The sequence below is a fragment of the Urocitellus parryii genome, chromosome 2 (genome assembly GCF_045843805.1).
Source record: "Urocitellus parryii isolate mUroPar1 chromosome 2, mUroPar1.hap1, whole genome shotgun sequence".
In the NCBI taxonomy this organism is placed as follows: domain Eukaryota; kingdom Metazoa; phylum Chordata; class Mammalia; order Rodentia; family Sciuridae; genus Urocitellus; species Urocitellus parryii.
Genome location: NC_135532.1, coordinates 149,246,477 through 149,272,202, shown reverse-complemented (window position 1 = coordinate 149,272,202; position 25,726 = coordinate 149,246,477). Strand labels below are relative to the sequence as shown.

Genomic DNA, 25,726 nt, shown 5'->3' with positions numbered 1-25,726 from the left:
TGGAGCTATAAAGTATTACTAGGGAAAAAAGCAAACTGAAAAGCAGAAAAAGATGATATTTTCAGACACTCAACCCTATCCGAAAAATCTTCTGCAGACACACTGAGTTGCTTTCACCAATGCCATTTTCCCAAGAGGCTCACTGTTGACCTGGCCTTTCCTCCAAGATCAGGAAGGCCTAGTGTTAAGTCATTAGCTCTTTCTTGAATTTAAAGAGCCCAAAAGCTGCTAGGAAAGAAAAGGTTGCCATATCCTCTGGCAAACACCAAGGATCCATCATCTTGCTTCCCACAGCTATGCAGGGACTAACAATAACTTTAATATACTTTTGAAGACGAATAGCAGCAGACCAACTCAAGCAGGTGGGATAAGAGGCTTAATATACAAAAAGGTTTGTATTAGGTACATCAACCAACAGGATACCAAGATACTTTTTAACCTGCTCTTCGGTATCTTAAGGAAAGAATCTTCATGGCCCCCGCTTTCTGCTCTTTGATGCCAGTCTGTGTCCTTTCTAACTATTCAAGATGGCTTTATCATCTCAACAGACAGCTCTCCCAGGAGGAAAAGGCTGAAATTTATTTAAAAAACCATTAAAGAATTCAATGGGAGCCTATGCATGTAGCTCAGTGGTAGTATGCGTGAGTCTTGGTTCAATCTTCAGCACCCCTACAAAACAAGAATCAACAGAAGCTATGCTACAGAAACATTTGTATCTTCCTGTTTTGTGAGATGTTGGAAACAAACTTTAGGGCTTTTTGGTCTCCACTGCATAGAGGTCTGATCGCTTCTGTTTAAAAATGGGGATTTGCTGGCGTATTTCAGCCAACTTCTTCAGGTCTGCAAGAACAGGAAAGTGCATGATTAATAATTTGCAAATCTTCACTGACCAAGGGGATTTCTTCCCCAAGCTGCAAAAACAACTAGAGTCTCAGCAAGTAACTCACCTAATATAAATGCACTTTATCTGAATGCACCCATAGCCCCGCACTGGTTCCAAGATCATTGCCAAGCAAAGCTATAGCCCTATGCACCTGGCCTTAAAATCAGACCTAGAATACTCTGAATCCCAAAAAGGGGTATAAAGGAGTCATTTCAAATGACTGAGGCTTCATACTTCAGAGCAGTGGGGATACAAGGGAGCCAAATTCCCAGAGCCAATCTTACCTATGTCTGAATACAGGATCATTTCTTCAGTGCCAGCTTTGGCTAGGACCTCCCCCCTGGAAAAGATTCAGAGGAGAATGAGTGGACTTACTACCATCTGGTCATTTTCCAGGTCTCTGTTTTTCCTCCCTGTCTCACAAGCCAAAGGGAAGATTCTGAGACCTAAAATAAAATGGTATGTGTACAAATCCCTGCTTTATCATTTAGTAGCTGTGTGACCTTATGGCAAGTCATTTGGAATCACCCAGAGCTCTGTGAGGCTTAGTAAAATTATGATGTATGTTTCATAAAACTGCAGACTGCTAGGAAGTGGCAGCTATTCCACAATTATAAACATCTGGGAATAAAGTTAACTAGAAATAGCGCCACCCTATTTCTTCATGAGTGCCCTTCAACGAGGACCTTTCCAAAGGCAGTCTTGACCTTCTTACCCCTGCCCAGGCAACTACTCAACTTGAGGGTGGTGATTCTGGGCCTGAGCAGACCCCAGCTCTGCTGGAATCCCTGCAGGCTAAGGGGTTTTGGTTTCAGATTCAAGCACAAGATTTAAAACTAGAGTCTGGTGGGGCATCCACATGCTTAAGACTAATCTGGAAAATTAATTCCAGTGCTTAGTCTAAGCCCAGAGCAGGTATTCAGAAACTTTTAGTGAAATAAATGTTTTTTAAAGTAATGTGTCATAACAAACAATCTGACATAATAACTGGTTCCACTTACTAGAAAGCCATAAACATTCCTGGCACAGATGGCATTTAACCAAAAATCCTTTTCTGTTCTTTTCTAATTCTTGTCCATTTGTCCTGGCACTCAAAAATCCCTCTCTGTATAACCCAGGCACCCACCTCCATGTCAACATAAGCCAGAGGGCCCCCAGGCCCTGTGGAATGAAGAAGGTAGATCACAATCTATCCCAAGAACTAGCTATGGAGTAGCTGCCCAAGAGGCAGGAAACCTATTAATAATATCCTGACAGAGGAACCTGATGCAAGTTCATGGAAACTGTTAAGCCAGCTTAACCCTTCCAGTCCAATATCCTCCAAATTTAACCCTAACATGTAGAATGATCAGGGAGAATTTCATTAGTCATATTTTTCCAGTATCTTCCAAGGCCTCCCTACCATACACATTGAGCTTTAGATGTTATAATGTCAGAAGAGTGAGCATCTGTGGACTCCCATAGCAATGTTTAACCCTTCTCAGTCTTGTCTATTAACCCTGAAATTGTATAAGTACATATCTGTGTGTGCGTGTGTGTGTGTGTGAGAGAGAGAGAGAGAGAGAGAGAGAGAGAAAGAGCTGTGTGAATATTCATATACAGAAACAGTGAAGAAGAAGGCCAATTTCTAGAGTCCAAAGTCCTGGATCCAGTTAAACTCTGAGAAGTACAGTTCTACCCTCAATAATCTGAGTTTAACAAGGATAAGCTCCTGAGTCAAAGTTAATCATGTTTGTGAAAGTACAATATAAACTCTTCAAATGTGGACCACAAGGTCTGCATATTAAGGGATGAGTGTATGTTGTATGTCTGAATGGACTTATATGCTGCTTTCACTGAGTAATGTTTTACCCTTTCACAGGAGACAGGGTCATAGTTTCCCTTACTAAAGCCAAACTCCCTGCTTCTCTAATCATTATGCTTCGAACAAAGTCCTTGCCCTGTAACTCATTCCTGTCCTAGAATCAGTTACTCAGCTTAAATTTTAACCAAAAGTTAAGAGTTCAGGAATCTCTTTTATTAAAACCTCTCACCCTTCACTACTGCCTTGTTTACTCTAAGTGATTCAAGTGTGATTGACAGTGAAAGTTCACTTAGATACAAAGAAGAGGGCTAAGGTCAAGCACGTAGGTAATTTCTTTTCACATGGTTTTCAAGGGGAAGCTTCTCTTGTGCCTGTCATGTGTGGAGAACTGGGAGTGGAAGATGAAGGGGGCTGGTCAGGATTTAGACAAGCTAACTGCCCATGTGTCATCTCTCAAGCTCCCACTGAGCCCACCCTCACTTAGATACACTCACCAAGGGTTCACGACAGTGCTGTGTCCCCAGGCAACATAGGAGGCGTTATCATCCCGGGCAGGAGAGGCTGTAGCCACATATATCTGATTATCAACAGCCCTGTAGCCAGTGAACAGAAAAGAGGTAATGCACGTTATACATCTACAACATCTCTCTATTCCAAATACACAGATTCTTTGTTAAAAAAAAAAAAGAAAGAAAAGAAAGAGAAAAAGAAAGAAAGAAAAGAAAACTACTAGAAGAAAACACAGAGGCAATGTTTCAGGATATTGGAATGAGCAAGGATGGGGGGGCGGGGCAAGACCCTAAAAATGAGTGGATCAGTTACTCAGCCTAAATTTTAACCAAAAGTTAAGAGTTCAGGAATTTCTTTTACTAATAAAACCACTCACCCTTCACTACTGCCTTGTTTACTCTAAGCGATCCAGTGAAGGTTCACTTAGACACACAGAAGAGGACTAAGGTCAAGCACTTAGGTAATTTCTTCATCACATCATTTTCAAGGGGAAGCTTGAAATAGATGAGATTATGTCAAACTAAAAAGCTTTTCTACAGCAAAGGAAACAATCATGAGTGCAGAGACAATGTAGAAAATGGGAGAAAATATTCACAAGTTATATATCTGACAATGTGCTAATATCCAGACTATAAGCCAGATGTGAACAGAACTACAGATAGTACCTGCCTGTAATTCCAGCAACTTTGGGAGGGTGAGGCAAAAGAAGTACAAATTTGAGGTTAGCCTCAGCAACTTAACAAGATTCTGTCTCAAATTTTTTAAAAAAGGGCTGGGATATATAGCTCAGTGGTAAAGTGCCACTGAGTTCAATTCCCAGTACCAAAAAAAAAAATTTTAAAAATCAGACTAAAAGCAACTCCAGAAACTCAACAGCTAAAAACCAAATAAACCTGATTTAAAAGTAGACATTTATCAAAAAAAAACATATAAATGGTTCTATAGTCCAGATCCTGAATGTGCCCCAAAATCCCACACGTTGAAGAGTGGTCCCAGCTCAAAGCACTACCAGGAGGTGGTGGAACCTGTAGGTAGAGCCTAGTGGAAGGAACTTAGTGGGGTTTAGTGGGGGTTGACCCTGAAGCAGATATTAGGACTCTGGCCCCTCCTCCTTCATTCTTTGCTTCCTGGCCACCCTAAGGTGAACAGCTCTCTACCATTTGTTCCAGCTGTGATGAATCCACAAGTACTATTACAGGTCCAAAGCAAAGGGGCCATCAAGTCTATGGGCTTCCTAGTAAGTGAAGATTCACTGATGTCCCTCAGAGATTGCCCATGCACCAGCAACTTCAGAAAGAACTAGAAGAGGAACACAAACTAATAAGCCATGTGGGAAGTGCTCCTTCTATCTTTTAATGGACATTTGGGCAAGCATGAGAAATCAAATCAATTCCAAAAAGAGGTGGAGCAACTGGATGAATTAATGTTTGCAAATGCAGAGGAAGAATTTTTCTATGAGAAGGGAGTCCTGAAGTTCAACTACTCAGGGCAAGAGGAAAGCAACACTTGCCCTTATAAACTATGATGTTAATTCTAAACAACAAGATGAGTGAATTCATGGATAAACTAGAAGAACATCTATCTAGCCCATTTTCTGTGAACAGTGATAGGCTTGTTTATGTAAAGTTACCAGAAAACCCAGTTAAGATTTACTGACCAACTCATAATTGTATTGAGATTCAAGTCCATTATGAAAAGTAGAGTTCTATTCCATGTATTTGTGACACATTTACAAAACATCTTTTTGGTTAAGTTACGAATGGTTGATTTAAAACTTCCAATAAAAAAACATTGAGTAGTAATTTTAAAGAACTGAATAAAACACTCAAATTTTTTATTTTTAAAAAAATCTGTAAATGCTCAGTACAAATAAAAAAATGGTTTCTGAATAAAAGAAAAAAGCATTTGGAGTTTAGCTCAATGGAAGAGCACTTGCTTAGCACGTACAAGGCCCTGGGTTCAATCCTTGGCATGGTAGGGGAAGTTAGAAAAAAAAGCAGTACAGGTTGATTCCACTGTACAGGCCGATGTTAAGGAAACTTCTCTTCAAAAAATATTTAGTTGAGCATTATGGTGTACACCTGCAGTCCAAGCCATTTGGGAGACTGAGAGAGGAGGATTACTTGAGCCCATGCATTCAAGACCAGCTTGTGCAAGATAGTGAGAGATCCCAGTCGAAAAAACAAAAACACATCTGTAATTCAGTGGCTCTCATTCAAGGGTGACTTTGCCCATCAGATTTGCCAATTTCTGGAGTCTTTTCTGATTATCACAACTAGGGAGTTGTTATTGGCATCTTGTAGGTATAGGCCAGGGATGCGATTAAACATCCTCCAATGTATAGGACAGTGCCACAACAAAGAATTATCTAGTCCAAAATGGCAACAGTGCAGTGAGGAGTGTGGCAAAAGCCAACTTGTTATGCAACAAAAGAGCAAAGCTTCTCTGTTTAAAACAAGTCATGCTTTCCAGAAAATGGAGTAGCCTTCCTGGGGCAATATACATTGGAGGGTGATCTGGCACTTCCTGCCAATGATGCCAGCCCCACCATCTCAAATTAGCAAAAACTTCAGGTGGGAGTCCAGGTATACCAACCCACTTCTCCTGGGAACCTTTAGATTCAGTCAATAGACCCATATTAGATTGTTCCAGTATGTCCCAAGCTTTCCTTGCTTTTGACAGAAAGGTACATTAATTAATATTTATGGCATCATATTCCAACTTCTACTCGACATCAGCCAAAACTTCTTGCCTTTCTATTCAAAATTATCATTATCTCTAGAAGTGAAAATAGACAGAGTATTGACTGGGAAGGGGCACAAGAGAGCATTTCACAGATCAGAAATCTTCTATATGTTGATCTTGTTGGGTGAATACACATATAAAAATCCATTGACCTGTATGCTTAAAATTAGCACAGTTTTCTGTAAGTATATTATACCTCAATTTTTTAAAAGATTAATGAAAAAACCATCACCTGCGACAACATTTCATGATTCATAGAGCACTTTACACACATAGTCACACTTTTTCTTTCCAGCGTACCCTTCACCCTTCCTCAGTCTTACAGAACTAGGGAAAAAGCAACTGTGACATGCCAAAAAAGTATGCAAAGCCTATAATTTACACATTAGAAGAACAAGAGCTTAAAATGAGTTTCTAGTCAGAGTATCCCAAGGACTAGTAGTTGGTGTGGGGGATGGGGCAGGATAAGCACCCTAAACTGAATGGCAGAGTCAGCTGTGCAGAGACTACAAAACTCTCTCTAGGGCCAAAAGGCTAAAATAACCCTGTCTTTTCTTCGGCTCCTGTGGTGCTGAGTGCATAAGCTCCATGGGTCTCAATTTCTCTGCAAAAGATGCTGGTAACTATCTTAGAAGAGACCAATTCGTATCTAATCACAGAAAAATGAAATCAGTGTCCAACTAATTCACTGAATGCTCTCAAAATGCAAAAACTACAGTCCTTGAAATCCTTGAGGTTGGTTCTATGGCTTCTGAGAAGGTGCCTAGCAGTAAAAGCCCTCCCTACAGACTCATCCTTTGAAACTTCATTTGGACGCCAGGGCATGTTAGCTCAGGGGAAGAATTACATTCCGCAGTAAGTGGTAATACTTCCACCAAACCAAAAATCTTTCCACAAAGAGGAAACACTGAGATGACTGGTTCCTTTCTTACCGGCCTCGCTGAAGCAATTCCCAGTGGGCTGGTCCAGTGGTCAAATTGAAAGCCCCAGGATACACCAACAGCTGGCAACCTTGGGGAGAGAAAAATCAAAGACAGTGGATGCAGATGAACATCAGTTCCTCCCTTTACTCCTACCAACAGGGATCAAACTCAAACTTTTACAAGCACAAAAAAGATGTCAGCCTAGTCAGGCAGAGTCAATATGAAGATATGGCTCTGAATTCTTCCAGAGATACACACATAAAAAACACAGCCATAAGAAAAGTGGGATTGATGACTGAAATCAGAACATGTGCCTTTAAATAAAATAATAATAATTTTAAAAAAGTAGAGAACTTTCATTCAATTTTTTCTGAGCCCTGTATGATTAGTACCGCATGGCTAACAACCATGTTCTGTGATTCTTTTCAACGGAAATTAGGGGCAGAGTAGTTGCTCTAGAGTTTACTGATAAGGTTCAACACAGACCATTAACCCCAAAGCCCAAGAACGTCTACCCTCTGCTGGGCAGGCAGTCAAACCACCTTTAACACTTCACTTTGCTCAGTGGCAAATGGCAAGTAGCTTTAGTCTAGTAAAATGCTAACATTTGTTGAGCACCCACACAGGGGCTTTACAAGTTCTCTATCCTTAATACTCAAACCACACTGCTCTAGATGTTAAAACGATTTCCCGGAAGTACTGTCCCATTTAAGAAGAAGATTTGGAACCAGAATCCAGCTCTGACTAGGTTCTTCATGCTTCCAGACACTACCATGCTTCTCCTAATTTGGACTGAAATGTCATTGGCTATATGTCTGAGTGCTAAATTCATGGACATATAGGCCATTTCTTCATTTCTACTGTGTTCAAAGTTACTACAAACAGTAACAGGAGGGGCTTAAAAGATAGAGCAGACATTTAGGAGCATGGCTCCTGCTTTAGCTACATGGTAAATATATTAAATTACAACCCCTCAAAAGTCGCATCATTCATATGCAGCAAGTCTGAGAAGCCAGATGGATTGAAAGAGTTGAACAGGGGGAGATCACATTTTATCCCTGGCTCTTCTGTGCATTTGGGCATAATTTTTGTATTTTTTTGTGCAAAGTTTATGCTTAGGGATCCCTCCACCCGAAAGCAACCCAGAACCAACTCTCTATGCAATTACGGATTAGAGAACATAATTGTAACACTATCTCACCTCTCTGTGCATACACTTGTGCAAGTTCTGCAAAGCGGATGTCATAGCAGATGCCCAGGCCCACTCTGCAATAAGCTGTTTCCAAACAGAAAATGCACAAATAAAAAAGTTAACCTCCTGTAGCATGATATGGCAGGGTAAAGCCTCTATAACTTAATGAGCCCAAAACTCTAACTGGAATAAATTAACACAAGGAAGGCCATGTATTAGCTCAATCTTACTCAGACTTCATCTCATAAAGACCTCATTTACATCATCAGAACAGAAATGAAAAATTCATTCCACATGAATGCTCACTAAGTGAGGGGTGTTCAATCATGGCCTAACAGGAACACTCGAGGTAGACCATGACCAAAAGGAAGAATAAAACTGTGCCAAACCCTTAGTACCCTATTTGGCCTGGACTTTCCAGGGCTATGACTGTTCTTTGCCTTCCTCACCTCTAGTTTTCAGTCAGGTCATGTGAAAAAGTTGAAGACAGACCAAAAAAGGAAAGGAACACCTCCTTCTCTGGGAAAAGTAAAAAAGGCAAATTTATCTAGTACGTACGAGTATCAAATGTGGAGAAATTATCACCAGGACTCAATGTTTTAGATTCTTGAAATGTAATTTTTCCAGGAACATCAATGTCAAACAGATGGATCTGCATCACAAATAATTGATTTGGTTATCTCCTTTTCAGCAGGGCTCATGGCAGTAACATTAGACTCTTTCCATGGGCAGATATGAAAGTGCTCTAAGATCAACTGTACAAACAGCACCTCCAACCTGCCCATAACCCACCCACAAGCTGGCTGACATATGATCAAATGGAATTACACTACGGAAAACAATGTCATAGGTTTTATAACCCATTTTCTAGATGGTGTGCAAGTCAATGTTCAGGTTTCTTAATGGAAGTAATTAAAGTGTTGCTTCTTTACCCACTGTAAATGGTCAATGAAGACCTCTCAGAATCACAATCAGAATTAAACTGGCAAATTGGCAGCAGAGGTAGAGAATGAGTAGCATTTAACAACAGGAAAAATTCTGCAATCCTAATTCAGCAATGTGCAAAGAGAGTAATTCATCACTTCCAAATGAGATTTAAGGAAAGCAAATGTGATTTAACATTAGAAAGTCACTGTAATTGATCACACAAATAAAATAAAGAAGAAAATATCAAGTGATATATACAGAGTATCTGGTAATAAACTTTTCTTTTTTCAGTGCAGGGGATCCAACCCCGAGTCTCACACATGCTAGACAAGCATTCTAACACTAAGCTACATTCCCAACCCACATATGGAAACTTCTACAACCATTCATGATTCAAAAAGGGAAACAGAAAAACTCTTCTAGGAAGGGCGCTTTTAAAATCAATGAAAGAGTATCCGCAAAAATCCTAAACAACCATCATATGTAAAGGTAAAATATTGAAAATGTTCTGCTGAGACTGGAAAAAGCAAGGACACCTATTATTCAAAATTACACCACAGATCCTACACAGAGCCCAAGGAAGGAGTCAAAAGCACAAGATTTGGAAAGAATAAAACCTATCATTATTTTTGGATTAAATTGGTACTCAAAAAAATCTACAAATAAATTTTAAAATTAATGAGTTAAGTTTATCAAGGTTACTATACCCGAGATCAGTATTTTTAAAACTAGCTATACTTCTACCAAAGACTTTAATGCAACTATTGAAACAAAACCCAAAGGCATAAATAAAAACACACTCTTTATGAATAAACAAACAGGAAATTTCAGTAGAAATTTAAAAACATATCAAAGGTCCAAATAGACATTTTAAAACTGAAAAATTTAGTGTATGAATTTGCTGTTGTTGTTGTTATGGTGGTGGTGCTACTGCTGGGGATCAAATCCAGAGTCTAGCACAAGTAGGTAAGCACTCTACCACTGAGCTCAAATACCAAATACCCCCAACTCAAATATCTCAATTCTTGAAAACTTTACTGGATTGGCTTATGGGATATTGGGAATGACAAAAAAGTCAGTGAACCTAATAGATCAACAGAAATTGCCCAATGTTTAGAACTCAGAAAAAGATTAGAAAGCAAAAACAACCAGTGCTAGAGGTGTAGCTCAGGGAGTACCTTCTAGCTTGTGTGCTTGTGCAAGACATTGTGTTTGATCACGAGCAATGCAAAAATATATATATACATACAGAGCCTTGGTGACTTTGGAACAATACCAAACAATACAACATACGCATACTAGAGTCCTAAGAATGGGACAGAAAAAATACTTAGCAAAAATATTCCAAAAACTTCCCAAATGTGGTGACAGACTTAAGTTTTAAGAAGCACCAAGCAGGATAAACCAAAGAAAAACCACATGTAGGCACATCAGAATCAAACTACTGAGAAGTAAAGATTACAAAAAAGGTCTTGAAAGCAAAAAGAAAAGAACATCAAATTATATACTGGAGAACAACAATATAAATTACTACTGATGTCTAATCAAGGGGGCAGGGGGAGTCAGAAGATACCAGCTAGAGAAAAAAAAAAAAAAAAGTGAACCAAATTCTATTCCAGCAAAAACATTTTTCAAGAATGAAGTAAAGATATGCTTACTAACAAAATTTATAGCTAACAGATGATCACTACAAAAGTGCTAAAAGGACATCCTTCTGTTGAAAGAAAAGATACAGGATCTTCAAGAAGGAAAGGAAAACACCAGAAACAGTAAAGAGTTGGGTTATCATTATGATTTTTCCCTCTTAATTTCTTTAAAATACTTATAACTATTTAAATAAAAACCTGTTTTGTGATACTTAAAACACATGTGTATGGAATACATATGACAACTGTAGCATAAAGAATGAGGAACAGGAGGGCTAGGGTTGTGGCTCAGTGGCAAAGTGTTTGCCTTGCACCTGTGAGGGACTGGGTTCAATCCTCAGCACTACATAAAAACAAATAAATAAAATAAAGGTACTGAGTCCTTCTACAACTAAAAATATTTTTTAAAAAAAGAATGAGGGAACACAACTTGCCATTGCAAGGGTCTTAAGTGAAATAATACTAATTCTAAGTAAACTGTGACAAGTTAAGGATGCATATTATAATCCCCAGCACAACAACTGGAAAAAAAAAAAAAAGGATCTCAGTAGTAGACTGTGTGCTTATTAGCAATTTCTAGCACCAAGACGAAAAAAAAAAAAAAAAAAAAAAAAGCAAAGAGGTATAATTAAAAAGCTGAAAGATAAATTAAAATGAAATTCTAAAACCTATTTAGTTAATTCAAAATAATGCAGAAAAGAAGATCAAAGGGAAAAATAATCTGTATGCCAAATCTAACCATATCAATATTCACATTAAATATTTATGAGTGAACCACTCCAGTTAAAAGGTAGGAACTGTCGATTTGAAATAAAAAAAGTAAGAGCCAACTATATACTGTGTTCAAGAGAACCATTTAAAATATAAGACACATACAGATTGAAAATAAGAGATAAGAGCTGGATGCCAATGGCACAAGTCTGTAATGCCAGCAACTGAGGCTGAGAAGGCTGAGGTAGGAGGATCTCAAGTTGGAGCCAGCCTCAGCAACTTAGTGATACCCTGTCCAAAACTTCACAAAAAGTTAAAAGTGTTAGGGATATAATTCAGTGGTAAAGTGCCCCTGGGTTCAATTCCTAGTACCCAAAACATTAAAAATAAATAAACATCGATAAACATTTATTAGGCAAACAATAAACTTTAAAAACTTGGAGTAACTAGTATTAGCAGAGATAAAGTTGACTTCAAGAGGAAAAAAAAGACAGAAAATAAGAGCCATCTCATAATGATAATTTTTTTTTAATCATTTTCCTGATCAATTCTTCAGGAAAACTTAACAATCCTAAATGTACGTGCATTTAGTACTGCAAAGATGTCAACTCACCCCAAACCAATCTCTGTATATTCAATAAAATCCTAATAAAAATTCCTGCAGGTTGTTCCTTTGCAGAAATTGACATTTATTAAAAAAAAAAAAAAAAAAGGTGTGTGGACAAGAATAGCCACTTGTGCCAAAAAGTAAGTTGTGTGTATGATAAGAGGCACTAGGAAACTTTGAAGTAGATTCTTTTGGGGGGAGCAGGGGGTACTAGGGATTGAACTCAGTGGCACTTGACCACTGAGCCACCTCCCCAGCCTGAGTTTGTATTTTATTTAGAGATAGGGTCTCAGTGAGTTGCTTACCACCTTGCTTTTGCTGAGGCTGGCTTTGAACTCACAATCCTCCTGCCAGAGCCGTTGAGATTACAGGTGTGTGCCATTGCACCCAGCTGAAGCAGAGGCAATGAGACTTGCACATTCCATACTTACTTTTCTGTGCTTTACTAGTAAAGTTCCATCAGGCCCAAAGACAGCACAGGTGTTATATAACTTCCCAGCATCCTCTTCAGGGATGGAGCCTTTCATTGAGAGAAGAGACACGTTGGCACACAAATCAATCAGAAGCTAAAAAGAATAGAGCAATTATTTTGTGATAACTGGTGATAATTATTTTGTGATAAAGTCCTGATAAACTGTCACTTGGGTCCAATGATATAGTTTATTCCCTTCTAAACATTATTTAACTGTTTTTCCTTCTTGAATATGATCTTTCAGAGATAAACTACAAAGTAGGTGAAATATAATCAGATCACATACCAAAGACAGATTTAAAACATAACCAAACTGCTTCTCAAATTCAGTCATGATCTTAAGCAACACTGTTACAAATTGTAACAGAGCCAAACAATTTATTGTTGTTCACCTTAATTTCACTAGGTCCTGCAACAAGACTATCTCCCAAAAGGCCTCAAGATGAGAACATTAAGTCATAGGACTCTTCGTCACTGAATGCAGTTCCATCTCTATGCTTCTTGCTTTGCTACGTCTTACTCATTTTTATTTAATATTTATTTTTTAGTTGTAGTTAGATACAATACCTTTATTTTATTTATTTATTTTTTTGTGGTGCTGAGGAACCCAAGGCCTCGCATGTGCTAGGCAAGCACTCTTACCATTGAGTCACAATCCCACCCCTGTCTTACTTATTTCTAACCCTTAATATAGCATAACACAAAGATAATTTTGTTTGCTGTATTTACTGAGCAGAATTTTACTGTGTTTATTTTTAATTGTACCAAATAGAACAATTTACTTCAAAATCACAAAAATAAACCTACCTTTATGCATGTGGCCTCTAAGGAAAAAAAAAAAAAAAAACTTCTCAACCCTATGTTAGTATCATAAAAAACATAGATATGGTTTATCTTTCCACATTTCTATTTGCCTCTGCACCACTACTTTTTCTCCAGGGAAAATCATCAATATTAATGTGGTGTGTGTCTTTCTACAATATTTACTATGCCATCACATACATAACTACATATAAAAACATAGTATTATTTTGTATGAGGGATTAATCTGAATGGGAATACCCTATTCATAATCATGTTGAACTTGCTTTTTTCCTACTTTACAGTGTGTCTTGAAGCTTCTTCTACATTATTATTAGATATAAATCTACCTCATTCTTTTCAAGGGTTGAATTATGTTTCATAGTTTAAATGTAATAAAAATCATTTAAATGCTTTTAATGTTTAGGACATTATACCATGTTGAAGGAAGTTACCTCCAATGAGATATATGCTGCACTCCTTTGCTACTTCAGAAAGCTTCTGTGTGGATTCACCAGGAATTTTCTCCGCATATTCAGGAAAATATTTTGTGCCATATGGAGAATTAAAGCATTCCTAGAATAAAGTTGTCAGAGAAAAGGAGAAGGAATAAACTTACCAAACATTCAATCCTTTCTTAAAGTTCTGCTTAAAAAAAAAAAAAAAAAAGACATGGCTGCTGCTTCCAACTCTGCTATCACTTGAAAGGGTAAAACACAGCTAAGAAAAATCCCCAGGACTAAAGAACCTATGGCTAGGGCTGGGGTGTGGCTCAGTGGTAGGGTGCTTTCCTAGCATGTATGAGGCACTGGGTTTGATTCTCAGCACTGCATATAAATAATAAAAGTCCATTGACAACTAAAAAATATTAAAACAAAAAACAAAACAAAACAAAAACCTATGACCAAAACCAGACTAGCCAATTATCCCAGGTAGGGCTACAGGAGGTAAGTCATGTGAGCTCTACCAGATCCTAGTCACCCTGGAAGAAGGCTAGACCTGCCTTTGCCTTGAGTGTACAAAACAACATGTTCTCAACCCTGGACTCCCAGATCTTACTATAAATAAGGTTTACTCATTTGACTTTGAGTATTGGTATGAATTCTTAAGTTTAAAATTATATTATAAACTATGCAACTATAAAACCTGTCCTGAAAAAATAAATAAATAAAAGCTTTCAAAGTCAGAGGTTAAGACGTTTTTCCTCATCTGTAAAAGAACTTTCAGCACTCCCATTCTGATCCTACAAAGTTTTTCATTCGGCAAGTGTATGTCTGTCTTCAACAGCTCTCTGACATGTCAAAAAACAACAAGTGGACTGGGTTTGTGGCTCTGTGGTGGAGCACTTGTCCAGCATGTGTGAGGCACTGGGTTTAATTCTCAGCACCACATATAAGTAAATAAATGAAATAAAGGTCCATCAACAACTAAAAAATATTTTTTTAAAAACAGGCAAAAATTATGAAAATTTCAACTCTTAATTCGCTCATGCTGCATTTAATGACACTGCCTTGTACTAGGCAAGGTGCTAGGAAACTAAAGCCCAAAGATCACTATTTGTACAAGATGAATGTCAGTCAGTGAAGTTAGCACACACGGAATTCACTCTCAACAACACAAACCAATAAAGAGACTATAAATACAGGAGAGTCCCATGACTGACAACATAAGGAAAACAGATTACCAGTGAGATCTCAAGAACTGGGAGACTAGCTCAGTGCCTACTTGCCTAGCATGTGGAAGCCATGGGTAAAATTCCCAGCACTATCACTAAAAAAAAAAAAAAAAAGAAAGAAAGAAAGAAAGACAAATAGTAAGATCTCAAACCTCTTGTGTTAAAATTTTATTTCTGCTCACTGGCCACATTTGGGACAGTTTGGAGACTGACTAAAATACAAGGTGGACCTGAAAATTCTCTAATCTGATAGGGTTTGTAAAGAGCTACCTCATCTTCACAGCTGGAGGTTAGTGGAATAGTCTCAACCACTGACCATCTCACAACACCTTTGAAAAACATGCCAGAAAATGCATGACCTGAAATCTGGGCCTGTCTGGGGAAAACCTGTACCTGCTGACAAACACATGTGGTGCAACCTTTAGCTGGTTCTATTTTTCAGGAAACCACCCACAAAAGAGATGCAGAGTTTTACTAGCTTTAAGAAGCCACAGGCTTCCTTGATGTCTCCAAAAAATTTTTTTAGTCTTTAAAAAATACATTGTCGGGCATGGTGGCACACACCTATAATCCCAGCAGCTCGAGAGGCTGAAGCAGGAGGATCATGAGTTTAAAGTCAACCTCAGCAATGGAAGGCACTAATTAACTCAGTGAAACCCTCTCTCTAAATAAAATACAAAATAGTGCTGGGGATGTACCTCAGTTGAGTGAGTACCTCTGAGTACCCAAAAAATCCCCAGTACCATAAAAAAATACACACACTCAGACACACACACACACACACACACACACACACACACTCACTCACACACATATAGGCAGCTTAGTGCTAAAACCAACATGTTGTGGTCCTACAGAGACTTTTTAAAAAATCTTTAAGTAACTCCCTAAACATACTAGAATTTTAGATTCCTTATCTGAACAGAGTAGAAGACCTGGAAACATGTTAGTAAATTCTATGACAAAAAATCCTTGCTAAGATCTTTTGTGATAGACAAAGATGACACAAACATGTAACAATATTGAAGCTCCAAAAGACATTGCTGAACTTGGAACATAAAAGGACAATTAGACCTAGCAAACACTATTCTGCTGCATCTACAGCAGAAAGGAATGGGTGCCTCTATACTTACTGGCAGAGAAACTATTTTGGCTCCTTGCTTTGCTGCCTCCCTGACAAGGCTACAAGCTCGAATGACATTATCTGATTTGATGGAAGAAACTTGAAGCTGGATGAGGGCCAAGCGGAAAGCTGGGGACAAAGACAAAACATATGTCAGAAGATCTGACCACTAAATTCATATAGAACTGATGATTCTCAGAGAGCATCTTGCAATGTCTGGAGATATTTTTAATTGACACAACTACTGACAATCTAATGGATTAGATTATTAACACTGATGAAGGCCTATTTGCCTCAAGGTTAACCCTAAAAGTAGGACAATTCTGATGTTACATTCCTTGATTTAATCTTTAATATAAGAGAAAATAGCTAAATTTAACCCTAAATGCAATTTGTTATTCAGTTTCAGAATCTGGATAAAAACAAAGTTTCTAAAACAGGAAGCAAAAGTTGACATTACTTCAGGGCAAAGAGATACTTTAAGCTGTTACCAAAACACCACACAAACCCAGTAAAGGTCTCCCCTAAAATCCAGAAGCTGAGCTTTGTCTCTGCCTCTGAGCGGAGGAAAACATGGCAATGTTGGTGGCTTCCTCTCTCTCCCATCTCACAATCAGGGCAGGGGTCTGCCTAACATTCTGCAAATCCCACTCTGCAGAGGGCTGCAGCAGTGGATCTCCACCACTGTCGAGATCCTCCATGCTGAGGACAAGATACGAATCACATCATCTGCTCTTCTGCAAAGTGAAGGGAAAAATTACTTATAGGACCCTTGGTTGCCTAACATTCATTATAATCTGACAAATCAAGCATGAAAAAATAACAGAATATCTTAATTGAAGGTATCAACATGCGAATAACATTTAAAGGAATATGCCAAGTCTTTTACACTTGTGAGGTAACAAGAAGCTTGCAGAGGGAAAGCTCAACAAATAAATGACTCTGTAAAGGACGATGGGGAGGAAGAATCACCTGGGCACCGTTTTGTGTCGGGGTAGGAGTGGGGCGACGAAACTTGAAACACTACACACTACCTACACCACCGAGAACTACAAGAGGGTCAGCCTCTGTCCGCCAGGAGGCGAGAGCGGCAGGAAGCGGAGCCCTCGGAATCCCAGGGAACGCACTAGCCGCTCCTCAGCAATTCCGCGGCCCACGCCGACCTTCACCTGAGCTGACCAACACCTGCGACCCGAAGGCCGCAGGCGCAAGGGGGCGAGGGACTGAAGTGGCTGATTCTCGCCAGTACCGCACCAAGCCTCTGCTCTGGCCCAGCGGTGGCTATCAGCCCCGCCACCTCACTTACTAGCCATGGCTCTCCCTGGAAGCACCATCTGCAGCGCGGAAGAGCAAGGGTCGGGCGGACTGCGTCGGTGCGCGGGGGCGAAGCCACGTACGCGGGGGCGGAGCCACGGCGTCAAAGGCTCCGCCCCCTCCCCTCATCTGGGCCGGCGACGAGGCGGGTTTCTCTCAGTCTTCTTCAAACCGCTCAGGTTCTTTTGGTTGTTTGTCGTGTATTTTCCGGAGACCGGGGTAACTGGGGTTCCAAGTTTCTGAGCCTGGCTTTGGACTGTGATCCTCCTGCCTCAGGGTCTTGAGCCTTTTGGATTACAGGCGTGAGCTACCACGCCACGACAGGCTCCTGGGTTTTTTTCGTTGTTCTTTTGTTGGTTTTCCTGTTTCTTTTTTCTTTGGCGGTTCTGGGGATGGAACCCAGTTCTTTGAGATTGCAAAGCAAGCGCGCAGGTACACACACCTCAAACCCCTACTAATGGCTCGCTCTTTGCACTAGCCTGGACCAACAAGAAATGGTTAATTACCACACAGGCCGGAAAGTTGAACGTCTCCTAAGGCAAAGGGCAAAGAGGGGCAACCTAAATCATGGCAGTGTGCTGGTAAATGTTTCTCGTAAGCGGGCTTTCTGTGGTGGGAAAGCCTGATTTGGAATGTTTGCCAGTTCTTGGCCAGGGTCTGAACTCCTTGCTAGTTGGAACCTCTGTGGCCCTGGGTAATTCCTTGTGCTGATTGATTTGAGCCACGTGAACAAATCTCTGTGACCGGGGTGGAAAGATATTGGTTGATTTAGAACTGAACTACAAGGCTGCTACCTAAAGAGGAATGGGAAAAGAGATATTGAGGGTTCAGACTCATTATCCTGTGCAACATATAAGATCCCTAACATTCGGAAAACCGCTTGCTAAAATTCTGTTTTAGGATTAGAATTTATATTTGTTACATTGCTTTTTTTTTTTTTTAAGGAAATAAGGTGGTTTTTTTTTTTTTACAACTTTATTTTATTTATTATGTAGTGCCGAGGCTCGAACCCAGTGCTTCACATGTGCTTGACAGATGATCTACCACTGAGCCACAACCCCAGTCCTGCTACATTGCTTTTTAATTGTGTTTTCGTGACTTGTCAGATTTGCAGATCAAAATCAATAAATAAATTTTGAACTTTCTTTTCTAATGACTTGGACTCATTTAAATTATATTAAAACAGATCCTGAGTTTTCAAAGAACACTATAAAAACATTTTGGGAACAATTAGGAACACTTAAATGTGAACTGACATTTGATGCTATATTTGGGGGGTTTTATATTTAATATGGTATGACAATCATGCCAGATAATGTCACTACTCTTAGGTAAGGCATGCAGAAATAGTTAAGGGTGAAGTGTCAGAATATTAAGTGAAAATGGCCAGCTTTTAGGAAATATGTATAAGACAAAAATGGCAAAACGTTAGTTGCTAAATCTAGGAGGAGGATATATAGCTGTTCACAAAACTTAGTAAAGTTTAAAAATTTTAAACTTTGATAATAAAAAGTTGAGGGGGAATACATAGCAATTATAGGTTTTCTGCAGCTTAAAGAAAAAAAAGAAATTTTTTTTTTTTAAAAAGTGTTTTTTAAAGTTTTCTTTCAAATTATCTGGGCATAATGGGAAAGTTAGGCATTGGGTTCTAGCTCTGACTGTGATCCTGATTTGATGTTAATACCAAGGCCAATCATTTCACCTTGTGAACTTTTTCATCACCTGTACAGGAAAGGACTTAGGAGGCCAAAAGACTGTGCAACTCTCCTTGCCCCTGCTCTACTTTCTGAACCTTCAAGTGCAGCAGCTCTGCCTCCCTTTCCATGTTGTTTTATATTATCTTTGAAACAAGACAAAATATAAAACTACTAGACCAAATGTATCTCTAAGGTCCAGCTAAAACTCTGATGTTCCTTTTCAGTCCCTATTCCCACTGCCATTCATGTCTGTCTCAAAGTTTTAATGACCATTTCCAAGTTGGTAGCGGTCAGATTTCTATTTTCTACTCTGGAGGCGATAGCTCACAATCTCCAGCTGCCTGTAAGCCATCTCTGTTTACATGCTTTGACATTGGTTCAAACTCAGTTATTTGAAACTAAATGGGTCATCTCCCAAAAAGATTTTTCTCCTAGCCCTTGTACTCATTCTTGCCACCCTCTTGCCTCGTTTTTCAATTTCTGCTGGTCCCTACCCTCCCCAAAAATTTTAAGCCATTTCAACATCTTTCAAGTCTTTCATCACCCATCTGTGGTTAGGGACAGAATTCTCCCTCACTCAAAAAAACGTTCCTGCTACTTCCCTTCAGTTTCCATCACCATCCTCCAGTTAGACCTTCCTCACCTTGGAGAGGCTGCTGCAGACATGTCATAACTGGTCTCCTATCCTCCAATCACTCCTTCATAATATTAGATACTTAGTTTGGGGAAATTGAGTTCATTTCAGGTGGGTCAGGAAAATATGTAAATGATAGTAAAGGATAGGTAATTCAGAGAAAAGGGGCTGAAAATCAGAAGGGTATTAGAGTCCTTTGCACAGAATAAAAGGAGAAACTAAGAATAAATCCTAGAAGGAGAGAATATGATACTACAGGATCAAACTTAGTAATTATATGGTTAGAACTTTGTACAGGGAGGAGTTTGTGTGTGCCTGTAAATATACATACATAGATAGATACTTTAAATCTCTAGTGAAATTGTCAACAAATCAGAAGATCAGGATTCAGAACTTTGCTGACAGCATGTGACTTTGGGCAGGTTATTCAGTGTAGGGAAGGCAATTTAATATAACTACTAGATAGGTAACTATGGAGTAAAGGTGCCAACTTTGAAGACAGAAAAGCAAACGAACAGTGAACTGAAAGCCTCTAATTCTGGCCTCCTGTTTCCAGGCCAGCCTACCAAAAGGAGGCAGGTTAGAATTGCAGTATGAGCATAAATTTTGAAATTAGATCATCTGGATTTAAATTCTGACTCTGCCACTCATTAGCTATATAATCTTGGAAGTCACCTTCTTTGTTCCCAACCATAAAATAGAGATACTGGTGTAGAGAATAAGATGTAACTGCGTTACTATTACTGTCCTTGATGGAGTCTGCCTGCAAACAGGATATTCTGTCAAAGTATAGATAGGTAACAGCGGACATGCTTGAAAACGAGGTGTCTGCTGTCCTTGGGAGGACTTGCCTGCAAACAGGATGTTCTGCCAAGTGGGCTAGGAGGGCGCTGAGAAAAAATTTTATTTTCTGCTCTCAACATACTCCGGGCCGAGAATAGATTAGCCATGAGAAGCGAGTCACTTCTGATTAGAAAGTAAAACTTCTGTATGCTATGTTTAATTAGCTGAAAGACCTGATTTATTGAAGTTGGAAAGCTGCCTTCTTTGTTCACAATACTATAAAAAAATTGCTTGTACACAATAAAGGACTTTTTTTTTCTGCTGCTGCTTCGCTTGCTCTGCTTCTTCTTTCTTTTCCCATGCTGACCTGCAAGTGAATTACTGCAACATACTGGCACATAAAGCAGTGATTAAGAATTATGAAACACTATGTTTTTAAAAGTAAAGTACTTGTTCATTAGAAACCAAATTGCCAAATTTTGGAAAAATCTTGTAAATTTCAAATGTTGTCAACTTCAAATTTCAAAAATTGTGTGGGCCACACAAAATGTCATATTCAGCTTTAAGCAGCCCGTTTATGATCTCTGCTATTCTTATTTTCTTCCTCTGTTCAATACTTGGCAGGCAATACTTAGGCCCTCAGAAACAAGGATAGATGCCTCACACACTCAGAAAAATTAGGTTAGTCCGAATTTCTTTCTTTTTTAAAAAAAATATTTTTTAGTTGTTGATGGACCTTTATTTATTTGTATGTGATGCTCAGAATAGAACCCAGTGCTTCACGCATGCTACCCAAGCACGCTACCACTGAGCCATAACCCCTGCTCCCCAAATTTATTCACTGTTCTGCCTCTTCACAAATCAATGGAAAGAACCAAATAAGAAATGTGAAAATGCTAAGAAAAAACATGCCATTGGATTTTGAAAATAGAATCTATTGAATTTACTTATGAGCTTTTAAATTAAAACATTTTTTAAATGTACATATAGTAAAACCTTTTCCATGCACATTCCTGAGTTTTAAAACAATATAGATTTACGTAACCACCATCATAATCAGGATGTAGAGCACTTCTAACAGCCTGAGTATTCCCTGAGTATTCTGCTCCTTCATGATCAATCATTTGCTCAACCCTAACCCGACTTGGTCCTGTCCTTGTTTGCCTTTTCCAGAAAGTAATATAAGTGGAATTATACAGTATATATTTTGATGACTTCTTCTTTCATGTGGCATCCTACCTTTGAGATCTGTCCATGTCGTTACACATATCAATAGTTTATTTCTTTTTATTGCTAAGCAGTATTCCAATGGATGGATATATTAGTGTTTATATACTACCTGCTGAAAAACATTTTAGGTTGTTTCCAGGTTTTAGTAGTTATAAATAGACTGCTATGAACATTCATGACCAGGTTTTTTGTTTTTTGTTTTTTGTATTAGCTTCCAACATTTGATTCTTGGGCAACAGACTCAAACTATAGCACAAAGACTATCTTTTCTCAATTGAATTAGCGTTGAATCTTGGCAAAGAAAAATTTTGCCCATTATCTTTCTATTTCTGAACATATATTCTGTGCATTGATTTATCTATTCTGTCACTACCTTATTGTCTTGATTACTATAGCTTTTATGTAAGTAATAAAATTGAATAGTGTTAAGTCTCCCTGACTTGGTTCTAACTTTCAAAATTGTCTTAGATATTCTGTTTCCTTTTCCTTTCTATACAAATTTTAGAATTGGCTTGTTTCTATTGAAAAAAAAACTTCCTAGGAATTTAATTGGAATTAAATTCGATCTATAGTTCATTTAACCAACATCTTAATTACATCATCTGGCAATTCATAAACATGGTATGTTCTCAATTTATTTTGGTCTTTGATTTCTTTCACAAGTACTTCAAAGTTTTCAACATACAGATTCCAGATATTTTATTAGATTTATACATAGATATGTCATATTTTGGTTACAATAAATGTTTTTTTAAAAAAAGCTTTTGGTTTCCAATTGTTTAGTGCTAGTATATAGATATGTGTTGAACTTGTATCTTGCAATCTTATTAAAGTTACTAACGACATCTACAGACAGTGATAATTTTATTTCTTCCTTTCTAACCTTGTATGCTCTTTAGCTCTTTTCATTGCTTGTTGTACTGGGTAGGAATTCAACAACAATGTTGAAGAGTAATGGTGAGAATGGACAGCATTAAATGTTTCCAGACTTCAGAATAAAGCATTTAGTCTTTAATTGTTAAGCCTGATTTTAGCATCTGTGGATTGTCTGCATCAGTTTAATGAAACTCTTTTCTATTCCTAGTTTACAAAGCATTTTTTTAAATTATGAATTAACACCTGCAAAAACTATTCCAAAAAATAAGAGGTGGGAACGCTTTTTAATTCATTCTGTGAAGTATGCATTACCCTTATACCAAAACCAAAGGTATCACAAGAAAACCAACCAGAGACCAATATTCCTTATGAATGCAGATGCAGAAATCCTCAGTAAAATAGCAAATGGATTCCAGCAACACATAAAAAAGGATTATACAGCACAACCAAGTGGGACTTATCCCAGAAATTTAAGATTGGTTCAACATATGAAAACCCATCAATAATATTTATCAATATTATTTAATAAATAAAAAACTTCACATGATCTCAATACATGCAATTATTTTAAAACAAAATCAGTACCCTTTCATGGTAGAAACATTATTATGTACTAAATGTCTGTGTTCCCAACCCCCTCAAATTCATATGTTGAAGCCTTCACCTTTAATATAATGGTATTGGAAGACAGGGCCTTTGGGAGGTAATCAGGTTTAGATGAGGTCAGAAAAGAGGGGCTTTCATGATAAGACAAGAGCACACTATCCACAATACCACAGAGGAAAGCCCATGTGAGGATGTAGTGAAAAGGCAGCTAGCCAAAGCCAAGAAGAAACCTCTCACAGAACCCAAGCATGCTGGACCATAGATTTAAAGCTCCAGAACTATGAGAAAATGACTATTTCTTTTGTTTAAAGAAGGGTATTTTGTTATGATGGCCAAAGCTAATACATTCAACAAACTAGGAACAGAAGCAGAACTTCTGAAATCTGATAAAAACAATCTACAAAAAAACCCTTAAAACTAGCATTATATTTAATGATGAAATTCTAGATGTTTTCCTGACATTCTGTATCTCCCCATAATACTCCCATTTTTGTCATCAAAAAGAAATCTGGTAAATGGAGATTATTGCAAGATTTAAGAGCCATTAATAATGAGATGGTGGGGCTGGGGATGTGGCTCAAGCGGTAGCGCGCTCGCCTGGCATGCGTGCGGCCCGGGTTCGATCCTCAGCACCACATACCAACAAAGATGTTGTGTCCTCCGAGAACTAAAAAATAAATATTAAAAATTCTCTCTCTCTATCTCTCTCTCCTCTCTCACTCTCTCTTAAAAAAAAAAGAGTTTAAAGCCAGCCCTAAGCAAATCAGTGAGACCCTGTCTCTAATAAAATATATTAAAAAAAATAATGAGATGGTTATTATGGGATCTGCTCAATCAGGGATTCCTCAATTGTCTGCTTTGCCAAAAACCTGGTATGTTTTAGTTATAGATATTAAAGATTGTCTTTTTTTCAATTCCAGTTCATCCTGAGGATAGTACACGTTTTGCATTTACTATCCCTGCACTGAATCATGAAGGTCCTGATCAGAGATATGAATGGAAAGTACTCCCTCAAGGGATGGCTAACAGCCCAACTATGTGTCAAATTTATGTTAACAAAGTAATCCAACCACTTAGAAATCAAAATCTTGAACTACAAATATTTCACTATATGGATGATGTATTATTAGCACACAAAGATAAAAACACATTGCTAGAATGTTATGCCACACTTACAAACTTATTAAAAAATTATAATCTAGAGATAGCAATAGATAAAGTACAATTAAATTTTCCAATTAATTATTTAGGAGTTCTATTATCCTCAACCATGGTCTGTCCACCAAAAATTCAAATACAAGTAGATCAACTCAAATCACTTAACGACTTTCAAAAGTTATTAGGAGACATAAATTGGATAAGGCCTTATCTAGATATATCAACAGGAGAGTTGGGACCTTTATTTGATATCCTAAAAGGTCCATCAGATCTAAATTCACCCCGAATGTTAACGCCTGAAGCAAGAAAGGCATTAAAAGTCATTGAAACATATATGGAAAATATGCATTTGGATAGAATTGATATAAGTTTGCCTTTATTATTTATTGTACTACCAACAAAAAATATTCCTACAGGAGTATTTTGGCAAGAAGGTCCATTATTATGGATACATTTATCTTATTCTCCTAACACTACTCTTACTAGGTATCCTGAGGCTGTAGGACAATTAATACTCAAAGGAATAAAAGCAGCAAAGGGAGTGTTTGGAATTTCTCCCAATAAAATTATTACTCCATATACTATGAATCAAATTGATGAGTTAGCTAATGAGTTAAATACTTGGGCAATAATCGTGCAAATCTAATGTTTCATTTGATAACCACATACCATCTAATCCTTTATTGTCTTTTTGGTCATTGCATCCTGTAATTTTTCAAAAAATGACAAGAAAAAAACCTATCATGAATGCTCCAAATATATTCGCTGATGGGTCAAATAATGGTACAGCAGCAATAGTTACACCTGATCACTTTTACATTTTTAGTACCCAAACAATCAGCTCAAAAGGTACAGCTTAATGCAGTATTACAAGCTTTTGTGATGTTTAAAGATTCTGTATTTAATTTATTTTCTGATAGTCAGTATATAGTTAATGCTATAGTATCCCTTGAAGATGCTGGTAGGATTTCCCCTTCCTCTACTGTTTTCTCTTTGCTTTCCACTATACAAAGTCTAATCTGGGACAGAAAAGATCCATTCTTTATAGGACATATCAGGGCACATACAGGATTGCCTGGAGCCCTTAGTTTGGGCAATGATTTAGCAGATAAAACTACACATGACATACACATTTTCTCTACACTAGAAGAAGCTACAAATTTTCATTAAAAGTTCCACGTCAATGCTAATACTTTACAAAAGCGTTTTAAAATAACTAAGGAACAAGCTAGACAAATAATAAAACAATGTCAAAATTGTGTGACCTTTTTACCACAAGTTAATCTTGGAGTCTATCCTAGAGGACTGATACCTAACCATATTTGGCAGATGGACATCACACACTTACCAGAATTTGGAAAATTAAAATATTTGCATGTTACAGTTGATACTTCTTCTGGATTTTTGAT

General features: G+C 38.0%; 1 protein-coding gene across 2 annotated transcripts; it reads right to left on the bottom strand.

Moving 5' to 3' along the window:
• Positions 1-445: 445 nt before the first annotated feature.
• Positions 446-17,427, bottom strand: Nit2 (nitrilase family member 2). Of its 2 annotated transcripts, XM_026402429.2 has the most exons (10): positions 17,326-17,425; positions 16,030-16,148; positions 13,677-13,797; positions 12,380-12,468; positions 8,616-8,709; positions 8,067-8,141; positions 6,875-6,953; positions 3,182-3,280; positions 1,168-1,223; positions 446-840 (listed from the first exon to the last, which is right to left on the bottom strand). In XM_026402429.2, exons 1-10 carry the CDS (start codon positions 17,351-17,353, stop codon positions 749-751), a joined length of 852 nt encoding a protein of 283 aa, XP_026258214.1. In that variant the 5' UTR covers positions 17,354-17,425; the 3' UTR covers positions 446-748. The 2 variants fall into 2 exon arrangements, with proteins under 2 accessions (XP_026258214.1, XP_077650554.1); XM_077794428.1 differs by lacking the exon at positions 13,677-13,797 and having other exon boundaries at positions 12,380-12,514; positions 17,326-17,427.
• Between the last annotated feature and the right edge of the window lie 8,299 nt (positions 17,428-25,726).

What these genes read in the sequence shown, in the direction of transcription:
- Nit2 (XM_026402429.2), bottom strand. Translation starts at nt 17,353, where the DNA reads ATGGTGCTTCCAGGGAGAGCCATGGCTA. An exon ending in TTTCTCCACATTTGATACTC is followed by an intron (nt 8,142 to 8,615) that starts GTACGTACTAGA and finishes GTTTGGAAACAG; the next exon opens with CTTATTGCAGAGTGGGCCTG. An exon ending in GATCCTGTATTCAGACATAG is followed by an intron (nt 841 to 1,167) that starts GTAAGATTGGCT and finishes CTGTTCTTGCAG; the next exon opens with ACCTGAAGAAGTTGGCTGAA.